Source organism: Berghia stephanieae, chromosome 6 (genome assembly GCF_034508935.2).
Source record: "Berghia stephanieae isolate SIO BIC M18660-M18661 chromosome 6, UCSD_Bste_1.3, whole genome shotgun sequence".
In the NCBI taxonomy this organism is placed as follows: Eukaryota; Metazoa; Mollusca; class Gastropoda; order Nudibranchia; family Aeolidiidae; genus Berghia; species Berghia stephanieae.
In genome coordinates, this window is record NC_088365.1 from 35686910 (window position 1) to 35713394 (window position 26485).

Sequence of the window (26485 nt, forward strand, 5' to 3'; positions counted from 1 at the left end):
TTCTTGTATGCCGCATTTTCGTGAATGGTCTTTCATTGCTGTGATCGAGGAGTGATACAATGAACATTAAGGGCAAGTTCGCCTTTTGAGAAGTGATACCCCTTTCCCATCTTGTTTCTTGAGAGATGGGCAATACTCATCATAGCAATTTATCTTTAGCTGTTTTGAAAGGAACAAACTTTGAAATAGGCTTCCAAATCTTCCATTATTGCCTATCTCCAAACCATCATCACATGAAGCAAGTGGTACAGGTGGTGGCAGAAAACGCTCTGGAAAAAAAGATGAATAGTTAGTACGCCAAGGTTTGCAGCATGAGTTGTCACTGCATTGCACTATTTGCAGCAGATATTGGGATTGACGAATGTGTTTTATCTTCCAATCATCTGTTTCTTGAAATTGAAGTTTGGGTCTTGGATTTTCAGGTGGAGGGATGAATTTTCCAACTACTGGGTACCCATCTATTATCGACTCGGACCAAATATTGGCTAATATTTTTCCAGCAGCTTCAAAGTTCCTTTTTTCCAGATCAACATCAACAGTCTTGTTGCTTCCATCAAGATGACGTCCATGAATATCAAATGGTAAGATGACAGATGCTGTATCCTTTGAAAGCGGTGCCATTCTTCTTTCCACCTCATTATAAGCACTGAAACCTGGAGCGTGTGTAAAGAAAATACAGCATCAATATCCAGCGCCTTGAAATGTCTCTCCCAAGCAGCGAGTGTCTGTCCGTTTTTTTTTGGAGCCTCATCTGGACCACCATCCACTGAAACAAATACTAGGGGTTTGATTTGTCCATTAACTTTGCTGATGACGTCGAATTCTTCTAAATTCAAGACTGCATCGAAATCTTCAGCATGGAGAGAGCACTACTGCTGTCGTGCTTGCCACTGCGGATTGCTACATACGTCGGACCACTGTAACCAATGGTTCCATCCTCTTTCAGGGAACATCCAGCATAAACTGATGGTATTAGTTTATGTCTTTCACCAATTGGAAAATCATGGTCAGGAAGTCTTACTTTATACTCCATATGCATGAGGATTGCTGTTTGTTTTTTTGAGATCGGAAGACCCAGTGGTACTCTCACTTTATCATCTTGTGACAAGTAAAAAACATGCTTCTCCCCAAATAGAGCAGCGAGTTCGTGAGCATGCTTTACAGCGGCCATGGCGAAGTGAGCATCATCATGCTTTTTCCTGAGATCATGTTGAGGTCTACATAGCTTTACTGGCACAGTGTTCACATGGCGCTTCCCATCGACATGTCGAGAATTCTTCGGTAATAGACGGTAGTAAAGTGCAGTCCTGGAGATATCATAGCCTTTCTTATTCAAGCAAGTTTTCAGATCATCTAGAGATTTTACTGAGTTGAAAATATCACTCCGTCTCCTCTCATCAGCAGCTGATTCTGGTATCACTATAGACAATATAGTTTGGTGGAGGTCGGACGAAGTTTTCTCCAATGCAGGCTTTCCTACTTTCGGACGTGATTCTAATAACTTTTAAAATTTACTTGAAATATCTGGATGTTCATCTTTAAGCTCTTGAAACTGTCTTTTTTTCTTTTCTCTTAATTTTTGTTGACTTTTCACTAAGGATTTTGCTCGAGATAGCTTTTTTTGAGTATCAATTTTCTGTTTTTGTAAATTCTTTAGTTGGGTTTCTTGCTCATTACTAAGATTTATTGTGTTTTTAAGACAAATCAAGCTAGAAATGGATGAATCGAGACGTTTTAATTCAGAATTCAACTTGTCTTGTGCATAACAACATTTTTGCGCTTCCCCCTTTGAGCTTGAATCTTTGAATAAATCAGATGGTACATCTCCTGAGAATGCAACATTATTTTTAAAAAATTAAATGAAACATAAGCAATTTTGTCAATGGGATTTGGAAGGTTCATAAAATGTAGATGTGGGTACTTTCAACAATTCTTTGTTTTACTATCATTACTATATTGCTATTCTATTATTTCATCTATTTTTTAATTATTATTATTAGTTTTTTAATTATATATATATAGGTATATCACCCTTAAATACTGTTATTTTGCTTTCATTTTAAATTTCAATTATTACCTGTGTATTATTTGCTATGTTCTGTTTCTTCTACTTCGTTATTATGTATATTTATGAAATTTATTCTTCCATATGTTGTACAAACAACATGGAATACAGTTCACTCAACGCTGAACACTGAACAACAAAAAAACATCAACTTTTGAAAGTAATTTTTGGAATGAAGTGACAGCGCTTGGTTACATTGCACCGGTGGATATTGTAGTGCTAGCTAAAACAAAGAATAGTTATTTAAAGCGCCCTGCACATTTTGTTAGAAGATGGGCACTATACAAAGTAATGATTATTCATCTATTTAATAGAAAAGGTGGCAAAAGCCTGCAGTCAAACTTGTGTTTTTTCTACAAACCTTTAATATCGATGCTGGTGGCTGCCTCCACATGAGGAGAAGGAACACCTTGTGTGGACTGCCTTGATGGACCGGCATCCGATACTTTAACACCAAGGTCTTTATGGATTTCAGAATTATAAAAAAAGGAATATCGTAAATGATTTTGGAAGGTGGGAAATAAATCAAACGCAATTTTTCTTAAATATCTAAAGTTTCTTCTTTACATCTTAAATTGCGGATTAGCAACTCACAGCTATCCATACGCCATACTATTGACACTGAATGGGAAATTAGATATAAAAATACAGTTCATTCGTTTTAATACCTTTTCATACCTTTTAAAAAGATGAAAACAAAAACCAGGGTTGGTATGCCACGAGCCTTTGAATTTCACTAACTTTATGCTTTGATCTTTATATAAAATTAAAATATTATTTTAGAAGTTTTTATTAAGTTTGTTACATAACTAATAGATGTAAAAGCCATTTAAAACAGTCAACATATTAATTAAAATGTAATTAGTAAGTGAAATTATAATAGATTTAATATTACACGTAACAAAAAAAATTGAAATATGATCTGTTATTGATGGTTAATAAAAAAAGTATCAATCAAAGGGAAATAACTGTTATTAAAATTAAATTATATAGGGAAATTTGTTTTGGGCGAGATCAAAGGCAAAATCTACTATATTTAAAAACCTAGATCTATAAGAAAACTAAAGTGCTCACCTTTTGCTTGTTCTTTATTTTCTCCTTTTTTAACAAATGCAGCCCACATTCCAATTTTTCTTGCAGATATGCTTGCTGCCTTTGCACGCCATTGGATGATCATGTTATCAGCTTTTTCTCTGTCCACAACTTTATTGGCCTTAAGCCCATTCCATAATGCTTGGGCCTTTGCCAATGCAAGTTGGCGCTTGTCATCAGGATGTGCCTTTAAATAGGCATCAACAAACTTTTCATAGAGATGTGTATTACTAATACTATTACTCATTCTTCAGATGAAAACTCCAAAATATATTTAATAAACTAGACACAACCAAATCAAATGATTGATGAAGAAAACTTTTCAGAATCAAAACTGAATGGTAGCTAGCAGTTTGAGCAGTTCAATCGGTTTTGATGATTCCATCATTTAATTAATTTTTCACCTTTTTGCTAATTTATTTGGAATGCCATTTTTGAAGCTCTTGCATTTAATAAAATAGGCCTAATTTGCCTATGTTTTGATGACATCATCTTGGGTCTGACCCCCCCCTCCCCCATGTCAACACATGTCAACATTTGGTAGACCCCCCCTCCCCCCCCCCCCCCTAGCTGATGATGTAATATGTGAACGCTTCCTTAAGTACTTAAGAAATCAAACAACACACCAAAGTATAACTGTTGACAATCTTCGCTTTCTTTCTCTGACTGATACAAATACACACACAAACACACACATACACAAACACACACAAATACACACATATAAACACTCATACACACGTAACCATCAACTCGGCACTACAAGCAAGAAATATGTTGGTAAATTCGTCCACAATGCTTCGTTGCATACAATTACTTTATTCAATAATCGTGAAATTGAGGTGGGGGGGGGGGGGGCGGATTTTAATATGCCATATTTTTAAGTTTTATGTTGTTTCTCTTTGCTGCTTACAAATAAACTTGACAATGATCAGTGTTTTTGACAGTTAATGTAATAATTTGGATGGCCGAAGTTACCCTAATTATGACGCAAATGGTGTAACATTGGCGCATCCCCCCAGTCCAACGATGGAGCTCTCAGATCCTGGCACAAGTCGAGGGGTTTTCCGCTATTTGAAGACCCAATTTCTCGCTCAATCAGCTGTAGCGATACTAATGGATAGAGCATTAACTGGAGCTCGGATTGCGTTGCACCTCGGTCTTGATTTAGTCACTAATTCGCGCAGCGATGTCACCAACACACGAGTCGGCGCAGTGTGTGAATCGGAATCTTGAATAGAGCGGAGACTAAAAAGGCAGTATGTTGTTGGCGAGGTGGCAAAAGACAGTGGAGTTATAAATTTCTCAGTTTTATTTTAATTAAATTGTGCTGTTAATTATTTTTAAAAGATTGGTATGGTGCCTGGCACCATTCGATCCAATGGCCCAACGCCACTCGAAGTAAGCATTTTCTGGCCATAAGGTGGAGAAAAGTGTTTTGTCAGTTTAACAAAGCATTTTTTTTCTTGTGTTTGGCACATTTGGATTTTCCACACAACAAAAAATAACAGAGAAAAAAAAAGACGTCGAATTGCTCTCCATTTAAAATCTCTCTCTCTCTCTCTCTCTCTCTCTCTCTCTCTCTCTCTCTCTCTCTCTCTCTCTCTCTCTCTCTCTCTCTCTCTCTTTCTCTCTACTAATAAGATTCCAGGCAATGTAAATGTTTAAATCTAATAAATTGCATCATTTTATCGTATATACTAAAGTTTCGCCCACGATCATAAAGAACAGGGAGAAAATTGCACAGCATGGATTTGAAACACATTTTTAAAAAGACCATACCATACTCTTACCTTTTGCTAGAACTTCTTGCTTATTGAAACCTGGTTTTCGTGTAAATTATGAATTGGACCCCTTAATTTTTAAATGAACTTGCAAAACATAGTCATTCAAAAGTAGAAACAATAAAAGATAAGATCTTAAATCAGCCTTTGAACATCTCTTTGTTTCCTATGTTGACCACACTTCCTTATTGTAACCTATTATTTAAAAATAAAAATGCCCATAGGGGAAATTTGTCTATAGGATCTATTCCAAGGGAAGACTGGAATAACCCAGGCATCAGCCGCAGTGCAGTGCCGCAAATTGAGCTAGGGCGAGGTGACTTGGTCAAGGCCACATGACGAGGTGGGTAGTCAACCTTGGTAACTTTTTGGTAAGAAGCAAAGACCGTACCGCTGAGCCACGCTGACGTGATAGTGAATTGTCAGTGTTTCCAGCCATTCATAAGATTTCAATAACGGACTTTTTAACATCTTTGAATGTTTGAAATGGAAATCATTAATTACCAAAGGTATCTTCTATACAAACATTTTTTACACATGCTTCTTTTGCAAAAATTATTCACCTTGATTTTAAGTATGTACGACTTTTTACCAACACACTGGTGAACACTTTTATCGCAATACATAATGACAAGAACGGGCCTCGGGGAGGCAGACGGAAAAAACCCCCAAAGAATTCCAACTGTGATTACACGTCATCCACCCCGTCCCATCCATACCCCAGTCCACCAACACTTGTACCTGTATTGACAAAAAAAAAAAAAAGATTATATGGTCGACAACAATAATATTGTGATTGGTCTTTTAAATGCACAGTCCTGTTGTAATAAAACGTAAGAATTAAATGACTGAGAAGAACTTTGATATTATTCTACTTTTATAGTAGAAACCTGGTTTTCATAGTTTGGAGATGACCCGGTTGCAACGGCAATGACACCCCTATTCTGTCATCTGCATTTTTTGCGGCCGCAAATAGCAATTTGCGGCCTCAAATATCAGGGCGATCCGCAAATTTTTGCAATTTTCCCCAAATTGACAAATCGTGGCAAATTTTGGGAAAATTGGCAAATATTTTGGGGAAAAAAAGAAGCGAAAACAAAATAACGAAAAAAAAGTGCGAAACTTGAGAAATATTGCAGCTTTGCCTGGGCCCAAAGCTACTCTCTACGGATAATGATCCTTTAAAATTTTTGTGATATTCCTCTGCATGAATTCACGAGGTATATTGAGAAACTGGGGCCCTGTGCTGTGAGAGAGTCTGATACTGGAATTATAGATCTGATCCTATTTTGGAAGTCTGTGGCAGATTATGTTCTAGCTCTCGCTGCATTGGCGTCCCAGTATGCCTTCTCAACATGCTCGTCAGCTGATGCTGAGCGAAGTTTTTCTCTTTACAATCTTGTCTTGTCTTCCAGAAGGCGTAGACTCACAGAAAACAACATCAAAGGACTAGTTTTCTTTACTACAATAAGTTTATCGATGCCTCTTTTTTTTTGAGTAGTAAAAGAAAACTAGGCCTTTGATGAGTCTGACTGAAAGTGTACGTTTGTGTGTGTGTGTGTGTGATTGTCTGAAAGTTTGGGCGCATAAATCGCTTTACATTGTGTAAATTAATAAATGTAGCCTCCTTAAATGTAATAAATTGTCTTTTATATATTTTTTTTTTCTGTATCGCGTGTTAATTTTTACTGAAACGCTTAGTTCTCCTCGGCAAATTTTGGTCTTTTTGGCAAATTTCTTGGCAAATTTTGGGGGATTTTTTTTTGCAAATTTTGGCAAATTTTAGGTCCCAATTTGGCAAAAAAAATGCAGATGACAGCCTATTTAAATTGTATCCAAGGAAAGAGCAGCCAGGAGGTGGCATTGACATATTTTATAATACAAAATTATTTAAACATGTGAAAATTCTTGAAATGCGCTGCAAAACAATGGAAGCCATTGATCTAAGACTATGCAAGATACAACATCAACTGCATTTGCCAACCACCAGCAAACAAGAAAAACAAAATAAAATTACCCGATGTCAGGATAGAAGCCAACGAGATGTTAACATTGAAATACACACATCCTGGCCATTCACAGTGGCTTTAAATTTTAATTTTGACAACATCACAAAACCCACTAAATTCCGTGAGTCACTATCAGAGAACAACATGTGCCAGATCGTAACAGGGCCAACCCACTCTGCTGGTCATACTTTAGATTGGGTAATAGTGGAAAATTCAGTCTCAAAAAACCAATGTAATAGTCAAATACCTCCCCTTTAATGAGATACTGCAAGCGTATGTTGCCGCTATAATGGAGCAACATGAAGATCTTAAAGTGTTCCAACTAGAAAATGCCAGGCCCAATGTCGAAACTTTTTAGAGGAACTGAATTATGAGGTTCTCCCTGGGCCAGCTGAGTCTCCTGATCTTTCGCTCATCAAACACATGTGGGACTGGGTTGGATGCCACATTGGAGGCAGAAATGTCAATAACATTGACTATTTTTCTGACACTCATTGAGGAATGGAACGACAATCCTCAAGAGATGATTCGACGATACATCCACTCCATGAGGAACAGAATACAGCATGTTATATTTCCTGAACTCCTAGTTTTGTCCAATCAGAAAACACTACAATGACAACTTACAATATTTCTAAGGGTTCTGTGATTACTACGACACTAAGATACAAAGTCTTGCATGTGCCTGTTCTTGTATTAAAATGTTATTCAGATTAGAAACAAGTTTCGTTGTAGAAAAAAATACGGGATAATGAAAATGTTGCTGTTTGAAGCTCGGTGAAATAAATAAGAATAGAAAGTGGAATAGAAGCTTCAAATAAATCAACGATTATAGATAAAGCAGATGGATCAGATTTCCCCTTTATCAACAAAACATGTTTTGTGTGTTTGCGTATGTGTGTGTATGTGGGGGGGGGGGGGTGTCGGTTGTGCCACAAGAAATGCATTTTTATTTCAACCAATGTATAGCGCATTGAGCATTATAAGTATATAGTTTTGAAAATGCGCTAAACAATGTCATCTATTATTAACTATTATTTGGTGTTGAGCTTTATGACGGAAGAATGCATCAACCCTGACTATGCAGCTGTATACAGACTTTCCAATGGAGGGAGTGGAATAATCATGCAAATGAAGCCGTTGAAGATCCAGGGATGTAAATGCAAAGTTGAAAAAAATTCTGAAATTCTGCGAGCTCATTTCAATAGTCTAAACTCCAAGTGACACACCAGGAATAAGGTGATAAATGGCCTTGTGATTGTGACAACATTTTTAGGACTTTTGAGTGATAAGTCTCAGAATAAATCTAAATTATTTTGTTTATGGATGGATTTTAATGATTTATGTCTCCTTTTTGTCAGGAGGAAATACCATTATTGGGTGTTGTTCATGCTTAAATCAGTGCCCATTTAGTATTATCCTTATCTTTATGGATTAAACAGGGTTAAATTAGTTTGGGATACTGAAAAAAATCAGAATTTGGAATTCTTAACTTATTTTCACTGCACGTAATCCAACACCTAAACTTTTATATCAAAATTATATTCAGGTCAAAATATTACCCCAATGACTAAATGAATCTGACAATAATAAAAACTCGTACTCAAATTTCAACAGCCATATCATTACTAAGGCCAATTTTGAGATTGGAAAGATGGTCACCTCCCGATATTTATCATTTTCTCAGGCCCCAAACCCTTCTGCTAATAACAAAGGCAATAAGAAGTACATTACAATACTACATTAGGTTTAGAATCGTGTTAAAAGCCCTTTACTTTATTGGTGTAGCTTTCAATGAGAACAAACAAATTTGATTTTTTCCCCCACCACAGTCAACGTTCGTGGCAGTTCTCAACCAAAATGAGACCCCATAGAAATTTCTCTAAAGACCAAGGTAAGGGAAATGTATCTTCAGACTCATTATGACTGAAATGAATTGAACTTACAGGAATTACTTACAGAACAGAAATACATTCCAATTGAGCCTTAGGAAGAAAGTGTAACAACATCAGACTCAGTCATGAATATCGATATAATCCACCATTTCTACTTCGATTCTGCAGCCATGTTTTGCTTCCGTAAACTAAAATAACTCTTGTTTACACAACAGATGTGAATCTAGTTCGAATTAAAATTAGGAAAATTCGGAAATTCGAACGCTATCAATCCTTGGTACTTCCGAATTAAAATTCGGAAGCTGTCGTGGAAATAAGTTGAATGGTTTAAATCCGTATAATCATAACTGACACAACAGTAGTGTAAATTAAGTGTTCAGTACATTGAAAATGGATATTCACTACAAATTCTCTATATGTACAGCAGTATCTCAAGAGTTGTTGGTAGTGAGGTATTAAGAACTATTTAAATTGTTGGGGAAGCTAGAAATGTCTGAAAAATAGGAAATCCTAATAATTCTGAAAGATTTACATCCTTGAAGATCTTAGAGAGGAACTGCCCTAAGGAACCGAGCTCCCCAGGATTGAATGGAGTACACTCAACAGAGCACGGGTAAAACTCGGGAGAACAGCTGGAAGCATGAAAAAGTGGGGGCTGGCTGAGACTAGCTTGTGTACACGTGGATGCCCAAAGCAGACGATGGAGCACATCCAGAGAATGCCAGGACAGGCCCAGCTGCACTGACCATGACCTAAGAGTCTGCTTCCCAGATGCTGTGGAGTGGATTCTGTGTTGGAGCGACAAGCTATGATGATGATTTATTATTCATACAGTGTAGTAAAAAAAAAAATCAAAACAAATTTGGGACTTGAACAGAATTCAGGACTGAAGAAAAAGAAGTATTCTTAATGAGAAACAGAGGTTATGACATCACGTCTTCCCTTCTTCCCGTTCAAAACGCCTTGTAAGCGTGGCCAGTTCTCAGGACAATGCATAAACAATGAATACACTCGAGCACAGAAATCTCGAAATCACGGAAATCTCAAACTCGGTAAAATTCCCTGTTTTAATCTCTCTATATCGTTAGTATTGGCAACACGAAAATCTCGAACACTTTCCGGGGACAACACGGAAATCTCGAACAAATCGACACTCACCTTGCGGTCCATTGAATTTTTGTGTGTGTGTGTGTGTGAATTGTTTGTGCTGAAAGGAAACGAAAGATGCCATCGCTCTCCCCATAGCGCTAAGTGTCAGATAATGTGTTACGCGTGCGTGTGTGTGGCATATATTATTTGTGTGTGTGTGTATCACGGTTCCCACTCAAAACACATTTCAAAATTCAAGACTGCCAAATTTTTTTCAAGACCAATAGTTTCTCCACAACTAAATTTTTGTATTGACTGAACTTTTGTTTCAAATAAAAGTAGTCAAGTCAATGTCAATGTCTTCATTCGAACTGGCAGAGTGGTTTTTCATTGCTGTTCTTACACACCACCAAATCTCAGGATCAATGACATCAGACTTACACACAAAACTATCTAATGATGAAGGCTTTGGCATCACCTGTGCCTGCGGTGAATCAGAAGCGCAAGAGCTAGTAGACATAGACGGCTTTGCAACAAAGTTATGTAATGACCCCCTGTCACTCCTAGATATAGCCAATGCTGGTGTCTTGTGATTGTTCCCTTGCATGTGGGAAGTCAAAGCAGACCTTTCCCCATGGTCTTGATATAAATAGTCTTTTTACACAATATGCAGTATGTTTCAAGATTGTTGCTAGTATTTTTTTAACCAGTCTCTGAAAGCCGGATATTTGGTCCAGAATTCCTGGAATGTTCCACCAGGCATGATGATTAGCAATTAACTTAACATAGCTTAATCAGTGATGTTAATATTTCTCGGTCTCTCAAACACAAGCAAAATGTAAAAATAACAGGAATGTTTTCTATTATGTAATATATTACTACTAGTGTAAATCCATTCTTATCATTAGACATAAATTTACTTTTCGTAAACATTTAATGAATTGTCCTTTTCACATAACATTTTAAAGGCCTACAATAATATTCAAATAAAAGGCCAGTGTTGTTTTCTTTTGATTTTTACTTTATAAAGCAGGCTACAATATCTTTGTTACGGAAACCTAGTGGTTATGCAGCTAATAAATACAACCAAAGAATCTCTCAAATTTCAAACCATAGCCTAGTCCAAAGGCAAAAAAAAAAAAAAGGAGAGTAAACTAAGCCAATCACCATTGCTTATTGTATCTCTGTATTACCAGATTATTTAATGGATGGTTGCGAAAGAAACACACAGAGAGAGAGAGAGAGAGAGAGAGAGAGAGAGAGAGAGAGAGAGAGAAAGAGGAAGAGAAAGAGAGAGAAAGAGAGAGGGGAGGGGGACTTCTCTACCAGAATAATTTATAAATTGACTCTACGTTTAAAAAAAAAAAAAGTGAAACAGAAAGAGAGGCAGAGAGAGCGAGAGAGAGAGAGAGAGAGAGAGAGAGAGAGAGAGAGAAAGAGAGAGAAAGAGAGAGAGAGAGGGAGAGAGAGAGAGAGAGAGGAGAGAGAGAGAGATTACAGAGATTCAGTGAGATAGAGAGAAATTAAAAAGGCAATAGGCACCTACGTCAGAGAGAAAAAATCAAGATCCATTTATCCCTCCCCTTCAACCATCAACTAATCAAAGAACACCACTAGTCTTCTGTATCAACTGTCTTGTGACATCTGGCGCCGTTCTGTCTGGCCCGACGTCATAAAGACGGGACCGTCACCAAATTTCACGAGGCTGAGCACAGGTGTCAAACTATGACATAAGACATTATGATGATTTTGTGGTTTTGAGGAAAATGTTTGACACGACAAATTCAGCTGAAAAGATTCTGAGAAGTTCCCAAAATCCCGGAATTCCGCGGAAGATTATCATCACTGCTTAATAAGTAAATAGTAAGACATCAAACTTCAGGTTTATGACCACATCCGATTTGAAAGCTCCCGACTCAGACAAGAAAAATCAAGACCGTTTTTATTTTCAAGACCATTTTTTTCCCGATCTTGAAGAAATTAAAAAATCAAGACCATTTCCCGACTTCCCGACCGAGTGGGAACCCTGGTGTATATGTTAAGTGAGGAGTGATAGTGATTTTAGGTAAGGATCCACAATGCAATATGCTGGCTTTGACTTTTTATCAAGCACAGGCAGTGGGAATTGTCATTCCATTTCTGTAACTGTAATTGAACAAGACAAAACGTACTTAACGCAACACTCTCTTCATAATTTTGTAAAAGATGGCCGAGAAAAGAAAATTGAATTGTCTCACTATCGACTCTTGACAGAGTTCTGGCCGAGAAAAGAAAATTGAATTGTCTCACTATCGACTCTTGACCGAGTTCACAATAACGGGGAGTTATCATTATAATATGACTTTTATCAATACCACCCTCATTTACACCCCTCATATTCTTCCTCATATCCTCTGTAAAATACGCAACACGGAAAACTCAAAAACACGGAAATCTCGAACAATTAGGCCTGGTCCCGACTTGTTCCAGATTTCCTTACTCGAGTGTATGTTACATATTGAATCATAAGGTGGCATAACTATTTTAATAGCAGGGTGTATATGCAGTCTTACGATTACAGGGCGTAAATGAGTGAGGATGGATGATCTTTACTGACGACCAGCTTTTATTTAGGCTAGAAAATAAGATGCAATCATTTCAAAACCAGAAGATCAGTTGCACTATGTATGTAACCAGTCCTCCAGAGAACAGGATTCCCACTTCCAAGGAGATTGGAACCAGTATTTTGACACCAAACTTTTGTTCCCAATTAAAAAAAGCTTCCCCCTCTCCTCCGCAGCGCCCCCACCTCACTTCTGTCAGGTCCCAATTCATAACTTTCAAATAATCACTAAAACAGAATATCTTGGAGAATCTTCCTTTTATTCTTGTTAACAGCAAGGCAATACTTTTATCATTCATTCCTCAAATTCGTGTTTAACCTCTCACAAGTACACACAGCACACCATTCATTCATATTGAAATCATTTTAAACAGTATATCTAAACACTTCAGGCTTCTCCTTCTGAGATTTAGAATAAACAATGGGAGCTTTCAAGGGACGAATCTTCCTACCGAATCGACCATCTTTTCTCTGCCAGAGACCACTACAAGGTCGTAAACCCTTCCAGCGATTTTGTCCTGCCTTGTGCATCTTTTTTGTCTTGTGATGATCAGGATTGGACACTCTGCCCACAGTGACCATACAATTGGGTGATATCACCATTTCACGCTTGGATGGCATTCGGATGACACACTGATCTGCAATTTTACGGATATACACACCAGATGTACCTGCAGCCTTTGCAACCCTTCCTCCATCACCAGGTAACCTTTCAATATTGTGCACCAAGGTACCTAGGGGAAGTGAACCAACAGGGTGTGAGTCACCCTCAAATGCACGGACTGGAGAAAGAAAAAAAAAAGAAACACAATTTTGGTTGTACTTAGCAAATATGATATGAAGTCTTGTCTTTCACATAATTAAAATAACATCATTTCTAAAGAAGATTTGAAAAGATTTTTAACATATTGCACATAATTTATGAAAACAAATGAAAATATATGATTCAGTGGCATAGACAAAGTGTAGGTATTTAATATCTGGAAATATATGTGAATTGTGAAAAGTTACTATCACAAAATCGAGAAACTTGTTCCGTATCTAAAACATAAAAATAGGTTCTGCAGTAAATTTGAAATTATTTCTTTAGGTTAGTCTTTGCATCTGTGACATTGATGCAATTTGCTATTATTCTACTCTTAGCTACTGGTGTGCTATTTTTGACTAGTGCCACCAATCTGGCTGCCTTGACCGCATTGTAAAGAGGTTTTGAGTTGTTTGTTATCATCATATGGATACAACCACCTGCCTTCACTATATCGACAAATTCCAACAACCATTTGCAAGAATAAACACATACAAATAAATATGTTTTCATCGAACAATACAAGAATGTAATGGAATTAATTACCATTTGACATAATAGACATCGAGGACCCCATTTCAATGCATTTTTCCTATGCACAAGAACACCTTAACAATGAATGACAAGAGTGACAGGGATATGCTGAATGATATCTTCGTTATTTGTTATCATTTGATATATATATTGTTTGTGGTGATGGCTTTACTGTGTCTGTCGAAACTTATAGACTCAAACTTCAGTTAAAACCAAACAACTTTTTGTGGTCTGTGAATGCATGTTAAGGTTGTTAATAGTGTCATTCTTAGTTGTACCCTTTAAATTTTAGTATAGACCTAATGCAATAATTCAATTAAGGAAAATGTCATTTGTACATTCATCAATCGTATGTGTGTTATAATCAGAACATATTTATGTCTGTCATGTCACACTTGTAACAAATGTAAAGAATCTTATTGTGCATAGTGATCATCAAGTTTGTGCTTTAGAAATATTTCCATTTCTATGTCAATACTTTTTTTTTCTTGCTAGGGTTTTATATAGTACAGCTGGAACAGGTCACCAAAACAGTTCAGTGTCCGCGATACCATTGCTGCAAAACGATACATCGAGTATTGAATCAAACTGTATCCCATTCAAACCAATTCACATCCAATAATAAACAACAACAAAATAAAGCATATAAGCCTGTTAATATTGAAAATGTTTGCTTTACCTCAAATTTAAAACAATTAATTGTGAGTAGTACTCCAACTATCATACCAGCCATTCTTATGAGTAATGCTCAAAGTACACCAATCTATGACACTGTGCCGGGTTTTTTTGAGTATCCTTTGCATCAAACGCTCACCAATTGATGTCTCGTATCTTAGAGCCTTTTCAATTTCACAGTACTTTTATCGTTTTACATTAGAGACACCCACAACCCGATGTATTGGTTTTAACTGATGAGAGAGAAATAAATTTATAAACCAAGCAAGAAGTTTCGTTTTAGCATGAGATTGGAGGGATAAGTGTGGAAGGGAGGGGACAGGGGGGAAGATAAAAGAGATGATGGGCCTGATGATGCAGTACATAGTAGGAGTATCATGGAGGGTGCTGGATGATGCCTGTGTATTGCAATTAACCCTTTACCAGTGACACTTATTTTTGTTTCAAATGAGAGTTTCCCTTTAGATTATTTTTTAATGCAGAATCATCTTATGATGAAAATGGTAAGATCTTCTGTTAGGTCCAAGTAAGATTAATTTTGCCTTCAAAAGTTGTTTTTTTTTTTAATTGGGGGGGGTAGGGGAGTAGGGTAGGGAGGGAGGAGTAACACGGCTTTGCTGTTTCTTTTCGTTTGGTGACTGGCGAGCAGTTCGATGTACCTACCCGCATGCACACACAAAACATCTAGGTCTCATTTGTGCCATGGTGCAAACCAGTCAAGCAGTTCGGTACTTGAAAGACATTCCCAAACAAAGAGCTGCTAGTCACAAGACCCTTAGAAACAAATTTCCACCACGGCTATATTTTAGAGGGTTGTTGTCTATTTTCTTTCCTTCTATTTTTTGGGGGAAAATAAACAAAAAAATACTTTCCCCGTCAATCTCCTACTGTCCCTCGACCTTTATACTTTGATGTGGGTCTCAGGCACAATCTCACAACAATCCCTATCAATCCCATTGCACACATTTTTCTCTTTTATTTCACTCAACAGGCTTTGGACCAAACAAAGAAAGGACAGTCTGTTTTTGAAGAAAAATGATCCACCTTACAATTCTTTTGAACTATAGTATGTCAACTTTGATTGACTTCTTGTGTAATTATTTCAAAGGGGAAGCTAATACCATTCATATCGGTGTTAGTAGTAAACAGAGGTTTGTGCTTACAGAGATAGATGTTAGGATTAAAGGAGTGAAATCAAGGCCTTCCTGGTACCAACATTAAACGTGGAATAAATAGAGAAAAAACGAGTAAAGTAATATTGGGACATGAGGCAAAAATATCTTCTTACCTGGCATTGCAGTTAATTCTCCTGAAGTCTTGACAAGATCACCAACTTTCATGTTTTCTGTAGCAATAATGTATCGTTTTCTGTTCCCAGTCACAGCCACTGCAATTTTTGCTGTTCTGCACTGATCATCTTTTATAGCATTTATTTTTTCCACAAGAGGTGGTCCCTCTTTAGGCCCTTCTCTCTTATGATCTACCATTCTGTACTTAACTTTATCTCCACCACCAACTTTATGAATCCAAATTCTTCCTGAAAAGTGAAATATAGATTCCTACATTATATTCACAAACAGTTACTTACTCTCAGTGAATGTCTTACGAGAACGGGGGGGGGGGGGGGGGGGGGGGGGGGTCTTAGAATCAGAAGCGCAAGAGCTAGTAGACATAGACGGCTTTGCAACAAAGTTATGTAATGACCCCCTGTCACTCCTAGATATAGCCAATGCTGGTGTCTTGTGATTGTTCCCTTGCATGTGGGAAGTCAAAGCAGACCTTTCCCATGGTCTTGATATAAATAGTCTTTTTACACAATATGCAGTATGTTTCAAGATTGTTGCTAGTATTTTTTTAACCAGTCTCTGAAAGCCGGATATTTGGTCCAGAATTCCTGGAATGTTCCACCAGGCATGATTAGCAATTAACTTAACATAGCTTAATCAGTGATGTTAATATTTCTCGGTCTCTCAAACACAAGCAAAATGTAAAAATAACAGGAATGTTTTCTATTATGTAATATATTACTACTAGTGTAAATCCATTCTTATCATTAGACATAAATTTACTTTTCGTAAACATTTAATGAATTGTCCTTTTCACATAACATTTTAAAGGCCTACAATAATATTCAAATAAAAGGCCAGTGTTGTTTTCTTTTGATTTTTACTTTATAAAGCAGGCTACAATATCTTTGTTACGGAAACCTAGTGGTTATGCAGCTAATAAATACAACCAAAGAATCTCTCAAATTTCAAACCATAGCCTAGTCCAAAGGCAAAAAAAAAAAAAGGAGAGTAAACTAAGCCAATCACCATTGCTTATTGTATCTCTGTATTACCAGATTATTTAATGGATGGTTGCGAAAGAAACACACACAGAGAGAGAGAGAGAGAGAGAGGAGAGAGAGAGAGAGAGAGAGAGAGAGAGAGAGAGAGAAAGAGGAAGAGAAAGAGAGAGAAAGAGAGAGGGGAGGGGGACTTCTCTACCAGAATAATTTATAAATTGACTCTACGTTTAAAAAAAAAAAAAGTGAAACAGAAAGAGAGGCAGAGAGAGCGAGAGAGAGAGAGAGAGAAAGAGAGAGAAAGAGAGAGAGAGAGAGAGAGAGAGAGAGAGAGAGAGAGAGAGATTACAGAGATTCAGTGAGATAGAGAGAAATTAAAAAGGCAATAGGCACCTACGTCAGAGAGAAAAAATCAAGACCCATTTATCCCTCCCCTTCAACCATCAAGTAATCAAAGAACACCACTAGTCTTCTGTATCAACTGTCTTGTGACATCTGGCGCCGTTCTGTCTGGCCCGACGTCATAAAGACGGGACCGTCACCAAATTTCACGAGGCTGAGCACAGGTGTCAAACTATGACATAAGACATTATGATGATTTTGTGGTTTTGAGGAAAATGTTTGACACGACAAATTCAGCTGAAAAGATTCTGAGAAGTTCCCAAAATCCCGGAATTCCGCGGAAGATTATCATCACTGCTTAATAAGTAAATAGTAAGACATCAAACTTCAGGTTTATGACCACATCCGATTTGAAAGCTCCCGACTCAGACAAGAAAAATCAAGACCGTTTTTATTTTCAAGACCATTTTTTTCCCGATCTTGAAGAAATTAAAAAAATCAAGACCATTTCCCGACTTCCCGACCGAGTGGGAACCCTTGTGTATATGTTAAGTGAGGAGTGATAGTGATTTTAGGTAAGGATCCACAATGCAATATGCTGGCTTTGACTTTTTATCAAGCACAGGCAGTGGGAATTGTCATTCCATTTCTGTAACTGTAATTGAACAAGACAAAACGTACTTAACGCAACACTCTCTTCATAATTTTGTAAAAGATGGCCGAGAAAGAAAATTGAATTGTCTCACTATCGACTCTTGACAGAGTTCTGGCCGAGAAAAGAAAATTGAATTGTCTCACTATCGACTCTTGACCGAGTTCACAATAACGGGGAGTTATCATTATAATATGACTTTTATCAATACCACCCTCATTTACACCCCTCATATCCTTCCTCATATCCTCTGTAAAATACGCAACACGGAAAACTCAAAAACACGGAAATCTCGAACAATTAGGCCTGGTCCCGACTTGTTCCAGATTTCCTTACTCGAGTGTATGTTACATATTGAATCATAAGGTGGCATAACTATTTTAATAGCAGGGTGTATATGCAGTCTTACGATTACAGGGCGTAAATGAGTGAGGATGGATGATCTTTACTGACGACCAGCTTTTATTTAGGCTAGAAAATAAGATGCAATCATTTCAAAACCAGAAGATCAGTTGCACTATGTATGTAACCAGTCCTCCAGAGAACAGGATTCCCACTTCCAAGGAGATTGGAACCAGTATTTTGACACCAAACTTTTGTTCCCAATTAAAAAAAGCTTCCCCCTCTCCTCCGCAGCGCCCCCACCTCACTTCTGTCAGGTCCCAATTCATAACTTTCAAATAATCACTAAAACAGAATATCTTGGAGAATCTTCCTTTTATTCTTGTTAACAGCAAGGCAATACTTTTATCATTCATTCCTCAAATTCGTGTTTCAACCTCTCACAAGTACACACAGCACACCATTCATTCATATTGAAATCCTTTTAAACAGTATATCTAAACACTTCAGGCTTCTCCTTCTGAGATTTAGATGACCTCCGGGCGGCTTCCCTAGGCCGCCAGACGGCAAAAAGTAATACTAATTACCGTCCGGAGCAGAACGAGGAGCTTTCAGAAGGTTTTCCTTTCGGACGACTTCTGGAAAGCTTCGTACAGTTCTGATGGCTTCCGGATGACTTGAGAATGCTTTAGATGACCTCCGGACGGCTTCCCTAGGCCGCTAGACGGCTCCGGACGGCAATTAGTATTACTAAAGGCGCAGAACGAGGAGCTTTCGGAAGGCGGACGACTTCTGGAAAGTTTCGTACAGGTCTGAGGGCCTCCGGATGGCTTTAGAATGCTTTAGATGACCTCCGGACGGCTTCCCCGGGCGCAATTAGTAGGACCGCTCCCACACACTTATAAAACCACGAAAATTTGCAAAAACAATTGTAAAAAGCAGAAGATTTTGCGGCCGCAATGCAAATGACTTTTTTGTGGTTTTGTTTGCGACCGCAGTAAATTGTTAATAGGTTAAGGTGATGGCTCAGGAGGCCAAAGTCCCGCAAAACCCATGGGAGTTCGTCCAAGATCACCCAACCTTAGAAATTTTACATTGATACCGATAATATTTTCTCATGTTTTTATCTAAAAAATAATACTAAGAGGCTGCCGCCGACATTAATTTAATTCTCTCAGTCCTTCAGAGCCTTTAGGTCCACGGAACCGGACCCTAAGTCTTTACCGCTTACTCTCTATAGCGTGAAACGGACAATAGAAATTGTTTGCTACATGTTGGATAGGACACGTCTATATCGCAAAGAATTTTCCGCCCGATGTAAAACACCTAGCTAGCCAATCATTGCTGGGTGGGCAGAAAAAAATCTCTGACTTCATTCGGTCCCTTTGCATGAGAAGCAAGTGCTCCGCCAACTGAGCTATCGGAACCCACACATCACTTTCATAGACGATTAATGCACTCATGGTTTATTTTATTATCCTTTATAAAATTATAGTGTGACATAAATGAACAAACATTTTAGAGGCTCCATTCCTTTTGCTCTTCATTAAAATTCAAAATCCCTTATACATGTAGAAACCTACATATTCCTCTATCTAACTCTATAGTTTTCACATTATCGTCATCATCATCATCTTCTACTTCTACGTCGTTATCTCCTTCGTTTTTATTATCATAAATAATAGCATAGATACAAGTTGATGTTGATTTTTATTGGATCTATTCAAAACTGAGCTGAAAATGAGACCAAAAAAAAAATCAACTGGTCCATTCAAATCGATCCGAAATCCAGGGATTTAATACATGTAATGTGGTTTAATCTTCTAGAAACTGTGGACTGTAAAAAGTAATGTACAAAAATGAATGTAACAGCTTCATACAGGAACAAAATACTAAACATTGAATGTTTCAGGCTCAAACTCTTCTTCGGCCAATAGGAAAAACAATTGAAACGTTAATGCATCATGTTAAGCCCAGCTAAATCATTATGGTGTTGTAATAAAGTTTTTTATTGGCTGAAGGGGGGTTTGACCAGAGACATTCTGTGTTTAGTATTTTGTTCTTGTATGAAGCTGCTACATTCATTTTTATATGTTAACAAGTACCCTACATGTGCCATATCTTTAAATAATTATTGAATATGGGGTGTGCGTGTGGCGGGATTGGTGACATATGTCAGAAAAGTGAAAGAAAGGATGGGAATAGTTGGATAAAAAGTCACAAAAAGTTATAAGTTTGTATTTGAACGACCCCGAACCAAAAAAGTTCAACATGATAACTACATAATTAACAGTTCAAGAGGTCAATCTAAGCTAGTGTGTGACGTTTACCTCAAACTAGATCATTTAAGTCATAAACCTGATAATTCAAAGAAGTCTTGAATGTTTTTAACAAGTTCATCAAATTAACAGTCATCTTAATAAATAGTCCATCGACACATGAAGTAAGCAGCGGCGTGGCGTATTGACGGCATATGGTGGTGCCATGATTAGAAGAAGAAACAAACTTCTGAAACAGTGAATACGATTAAGAGGAGAGAGCACATGTTAAAAACTCTCTTTTTTGGAAAGGTGGGGGGGGGTCGATGATTTCTACAAGTGGACAAAACTCACAAAAACAAATAATTCATGAAAACAACAAGCCACAACACTGAGATACAAGTCCCGTATGAAAAGGTCTTTGTAATTATTATTTGCCCACCAAATAAAGGATTGGATTTGGTCGATAATGCAATCAATATGTGATAAATGTAAATCAAAAGAGAAAAAAAAAAGCTATGACAAAAATTACTTACTTTTAGTACTTGTAAAGAAAATCTGCACGGCGATGTTTCATCTCTGCAAATCTTTTTATAATTTGTTTATTAAAATCTGGAATGGCATCTATTTCAGCTTTGTGAATTGATAGAATCAACAACGAATTTAACCGCTCCTGTTTCATCGAATTTCGCAAGAAATTTTTCACTCTTTTAAGGGTGCTAAAACAATGTTCAGGTTCAGCAGAAGCTATAGGCGTTTTGATGATGAGTTTTAGAAGTTTTGTGCTTTCCGTGAAGCTAGTCTGCAGGCCAGTATCAACAATGGTAGACAGCAATTTTATTACAGATGGACAATTTTTATGGGAAAATGATTCGTTCTGATAAATCACCCGGAGCTCACTTTTCAGTTTATCAGATTCTAAAAATGGGTATTTATGGATAATGGTTTTAAAATGTGCTTCAGGAAATTGAGCCCGAAAGATGGTGAACTTAATAGGATTTAAAATAGCAAAAGAAGATAAAAATGTATTGTCAATAAGCCTGCTTGTTAAATGTGTCATGAGGACATCACAGACTTCAACAGCTGTAGCCTTAACATTCGAACTGGTCTGTTTCCGTTTTTTGCTGGATGTTACTGGCCCTTCTTCTAATGTGTCCCTAACTACCTGAATGGTCTTAACAAAATCCTCTACACATCTAGCTGAGTCCGCCCCATTACTTAGTCGGTCTTGAAATAAGTTATAAAGTACTTCCACGTGATTAAATATGGTGTGGAAAAAATCAAGGAGGTAATTGAATTCTTTGTCTTCCAGAATTCTTTGGAGTCCACAAGCATCTCTTACAGTTATGTCATCCCACATTGAAGGGTTTTCTATCATATTTGCAAAGCAATCAAGAAGCTCATTTTTTGTTTTATGGACACTGGCTATCAACCTGCTCTGAAAATTCCATCGTGTATTACTTGGAGTGGGCAAACGTTTTGAGCATGTAGCCCTTAAAGCATCTGAACGTTTAGGAGAGACAGAAAAAAATGAAGAGAATCCCTCAGGTTTGAAAAGAACAATCTGGCATTAGAAATATGACCAACTAATCTTTTAAGGATTAAATTGAACTGATGTGCGTAACAATGAACATAATGGGCATAGGGATACTCGCTTTTTATTATTGTTTGAACACTACCTGTTGTTCCGCTCATCACCGCGGCGCCATCGTAAGCCTGCGCTATAAGTTTTTCTTTTAATCTAAAAAAACCGAGTTCTTCTTTCAAAATACAGGCAAGACCATTTGCTGATCTGTCATGCACGTCTACAAATTTTAATACTCGTTCAACGGGAAGTTTATCGTTCACATAACGTAATATTATTACGAATTGAGAAACACAAGAAATATCGGTGGTTTCGTCGGCTTCTACAGCCACAAATTCTGTGTTTTCAATCTCTTTCTTAATAAACTCTATGTAAATTTGATATACACAGTCTAGAATCTCGTTTTGTATAGTATTGGACGTGTATTTTGTAACATTTGCTGATTTTAAATGATCTTCCAGCTGGCTATCTAAGGAAGAGAGAAGAGTCAGGAGGTCAAGAAATACGCCTCTGTTGAACGAGGATTCTCTTTCATCATGACCACGAAGTGGTAGCTCATGTATCCCACAGAATTTAATGCAGTCAATTATTTTATTCAATACATGCCTATTTTTATCAACTCGCTGATTATGTCTTTGAACAGACAAACTAACGGAACGGTCAATTTGAGTTGCTATATTTACAGTTCCAAAAGTTCTATAACGAACGGCATTTGTTAGATGAGTCTCAGTATTTTCATGGGTTTTAGCGCTCCGATGGAAGTGATTAAGATCACTATAGCCTATAGATGTCCATGATTTGTCAGTGTTTGATGCATCTGTAAAAAGTAGACAATAAAAACAAAAGAAATGTTTTTTTTCTAAACTAACTGTGAGCCATTCATGTCTGTCATACCATGTCACTGAAAAAGAGCGTTTTCGAGATTTCCACACTTGCGTTAATTCAAAATCAGTTGGTTGATGAGGCCCTAGTCTTTTTATGTCTAATTTGTCATCTAGTGTCAATCTCCCAAACGGTCGGTGAAGTAAGAGTCAACTTGATTCATTGCAATTCATTGTTTAACAAAACAAAACTTCAAAATTATATCAAAATAATGGAAATCAGTGGAATACGATTAATGATAACACAAATAAAAGGTTAGATTCAGATCTTAAAGCATCACAAAGAAAAAATCACTTCACTTAGGGAGCGTTCACATATTACGTCATCAAAACTTTGCCCTTTTTATACACCCACCCCTCCCCCAAGTCATCACTTGTCATCATTGACCTGACCCCCCCCCCTCCCCCAACAGATGATGACGTCATCTAATTTAATAAAAACTAAAAGATAACTTTAATTTCACAATATTTATTATTCATTTTTCAAACCATAAACATTGATTATCAACGTTTGATAAAACACATTCAGACATTTTATTAATTTCAGAAAACTGTTGATAATTTATGTTTTACGATACAATGGGGACATAAAATTTTAATTTGCAAAGATAAAATCTAACAAACATTATTTAAATTAGGCTACTTGGTGCAGGTGCTATTAAAAAAATTTCAGAAAGTGTAATTTAAAATAGTATAGGAGGCAAATTATTTTATAGCATATTAGTCTTTTAGTGGAATGAATTTCTGTTTCAATTTCAAACATAAAATTAATTGATTCAAAAATGTTTCTGCCTTGGACCTCTGGCAATGTACTATAAATAGTATCATCAATTTCATCTTCATCGTCATCACTTTCTCGCATTTGCTGTTCTTCTTGTATGCCGCATTTTCGTGAATGGTCTTTCATTGCTGTGATCGAGGAGTGATACAATGAACATTCAGGGCAAGTTCGCCTTTTGAGAAAGTGATACCCCTTTCCCATCTTGTTTCTTGAGAGATGGGCAATACTCATCATAGCAATTTTATCTTTAGCTGTTTTGAAAGGAACAAACTTTGAAATAGGCTTCCAAATCTTCCATTATTGGCTATCTCCAAACCATCAATCACATGAAGCAAGTGGTACAGGTGGTGGCAGAAAACGCTCTGGAAAAAAAGATGAATAGTTAGTACGCCAAGGTTTGCAGCATGAGTTGTCACTGCATTGCACTATTTGCAGCAGATATTGGGATTGACGAATGTGTTTTATCTTCCAATCATCTGTTTCTTGAAATTGAAGTTTGGGTCTTGGATTTTCAGGTGGAGGGATGAATTTTCCAACTACTGGGTACCCATCTATTATCGACTCGGACCAAATATTGGCTAATATTTTTCCAGCAGCTTCAAAGTTCCTTTTTTCCAGATCAACATCAACAGTCTTGTTGCTTCCATCAAGATGACGTCCATGAATATCAAATGGTAAGATGACAGATGCTGTATCCTTTGAAAGCGGTGCCATTCTTCTTTCCACCTCATTATAAGCACTGAAACCTGGAGCGTGTGTAAAGACAAATACAGCATCAATATCCAGCGCCTTGAAATGTCTCTCCCAAGCAGCGAGTGTCTGTCCGTTTTTTTTTTTGGAGCCTCATCTGGACCACCATCCACTGAAACAAATACTAGGGGTTTGATTTGTCCATTAACTTTGCTGATGACGTCGAATTCTTCTAAATTCAAGACTGCATCGAAATCTTCAGCATGGGAGAGAGCACTACTGCTGTCGTGCTTGCCACTGCGGATTGCTACATACGTCGGACCACTGTAACCAATGGTTCCATCCTCTTTCAGGGAACATCCAGCATAAACTGATGGTATTAGTTTATGTCTTTCACCAATTGGAAAATCATGGTCAGGAAGTCTTACTTTATACTCCATATGCATGAGGATTGCTGTTTGTTTTTTGAGATCGGAAGACCCAGTGGTACTCTCACTTTATCATCTTGTGACAAGTAAAAAACATGCTTCTTCCCAAATAGAGCAGCGAGTTCGTGAGCATGCTTTACAGCGGCCATGGCGAAGTGAGCATCATCATGCTTTTTCCTGAGATCATGTTGAGGTCTACATAGCTTTACTGGCACAGTGTTCACATGGCGCTTCCCATCGACATGTCGAGAATTCTTCGGTAATAGACGGTAGTAAAGTGCAGTCCTGGAGATATCATAGCCTTTCTTATTCAAGCAAGTTTTCAGATCATCTAGAGATTTTACTGAGTTGAAAATATCACTCCGTCTCCTCTCATCAGCAGCTGATTCTGGTATCACTATAGACAATATTAGTTTGGTGGAGGTCGGACGAAGTTTTCTCCAATGCAGGCTTTCCTACTTTCGGACGTGATTCTAATAACTTTTAAAATTTACTTGAAATATCTGGATGTTCATCTTTAAGCTCTTGAAACTGTCTTTTTTTCTTTTCTCTTAATTTTTGTTGACTTTTCACTAAGGATTTTGCTCGAGATAGCTTTTTTTGAGTATCAATTTTCTGTTTTTGTAAATTCTTTAGTTGGGTTTCTTGCTCATTACTAAGATTTATTGTGTTTTTAAGACAAATCAAGCTAGAAATGGATGAATCGAGACGTTTTAATTCAGAATTCAACTTGTCTTGTGCATAACAACATTTTTGCGCTTCCCCCTTTGAGCTTGAATCTTTGAATAAATCAGATGGTACATCTCCTGAGAATGCAAACATTATTTTTAAAAAATTAAATGAACATAAGCAATTTTGTCAATGGGATTTGGAAGGTTCATAAAATGTAGATGTGGGTACTTTCAACAATTCTTTGTTTTACTATCATTACTATATTGCTATTCTATTATTTCATCTATTTTTTAATTATTTATTAGTTTTTTAATTATATATATATATATAGGTATATCACCCTTAAATACTGTTATTTTGCTTTCATTTTAAATTTCAATTATTACTGTGTATTATTTGCTATGTTCTGTTTCTTCTACTTCGTTATTATGTATATTTATGAAATTTATTCTTCCATATGTTGTACAAACAACATGGAATACAGTTCACTCAACGCTGAACACTGAACAACAAAAAAACATCAACTTTTGAAAGTAATTTTTGGAATGAAGTGACAGCGCTTGGTTACATTGCACCGGTGGATATTGTAGTGCTAGCTAAAACAAAGAATAGTTATTTAAAGCGCCCTGCACATTTTTGTTAGAAGATGGGCACTATACAAAGTAATGATTATTCATCTATTTAATAGAAAAGGTGGCAAAAGCCTGCAGTCAAACTTGTGTTTTTTCTACAAACCTTTAATATCGATGCTGGTGGCTGCCTCCACATGAGGAGAAGGAACACTTGTGTGGACTGCCTTGATGGACCGGCATCCGATACTTTAACACCAAGGTCTTTATGGATTTCAGAATTATAAAAAAAGGAATATCGTAAATGATTTTGGAAGATGGGAAATAAATCAAACGCAATTTTTCTTAAATATCTAAAGTTTCTTCTTTACATCTTAAATTGCGGATTAGCAACTCACAGCTATCCATACGCCATACTATTGACACTGAATGGGAAATTAGATATAAA

General features: G+C 37.0%; 1 protein-coding gene across 2 annotated transcripts in view; it reads right to left on the minus strand.

The window, feature by feature from the left end:
• Nucleotides 1-12777: 12777 nt before the first annotated feature.
• LOC144974960 (large ribosomal subunit protein uL2m-like) overlaps nucleotides 12778-26485 on the minus strand; it is an 18127-nt gene continuing 4419 nt past the window's right edge. For both annotated transcript variants that reach the window (XM_078918518.1, XM_078918519.1), the window contains exons 4-5: nucleotides 15839-16087; nucleotides 12778-13318 (exon numbers count right to left, since the gene is read on the minus strand). In XM_078918518.1, the coding sequence (XP_078774644.1) occupies nucleotides 12903-13318; nucleotides 15839-16087 (665 nt within the window). In that variant the 3' untranslated portion in view covers nucleotides 12778-12902. The remainder of the gene's footprint in view (nucleotides 13319-15838; nucleotides 16088-26485) is intronic.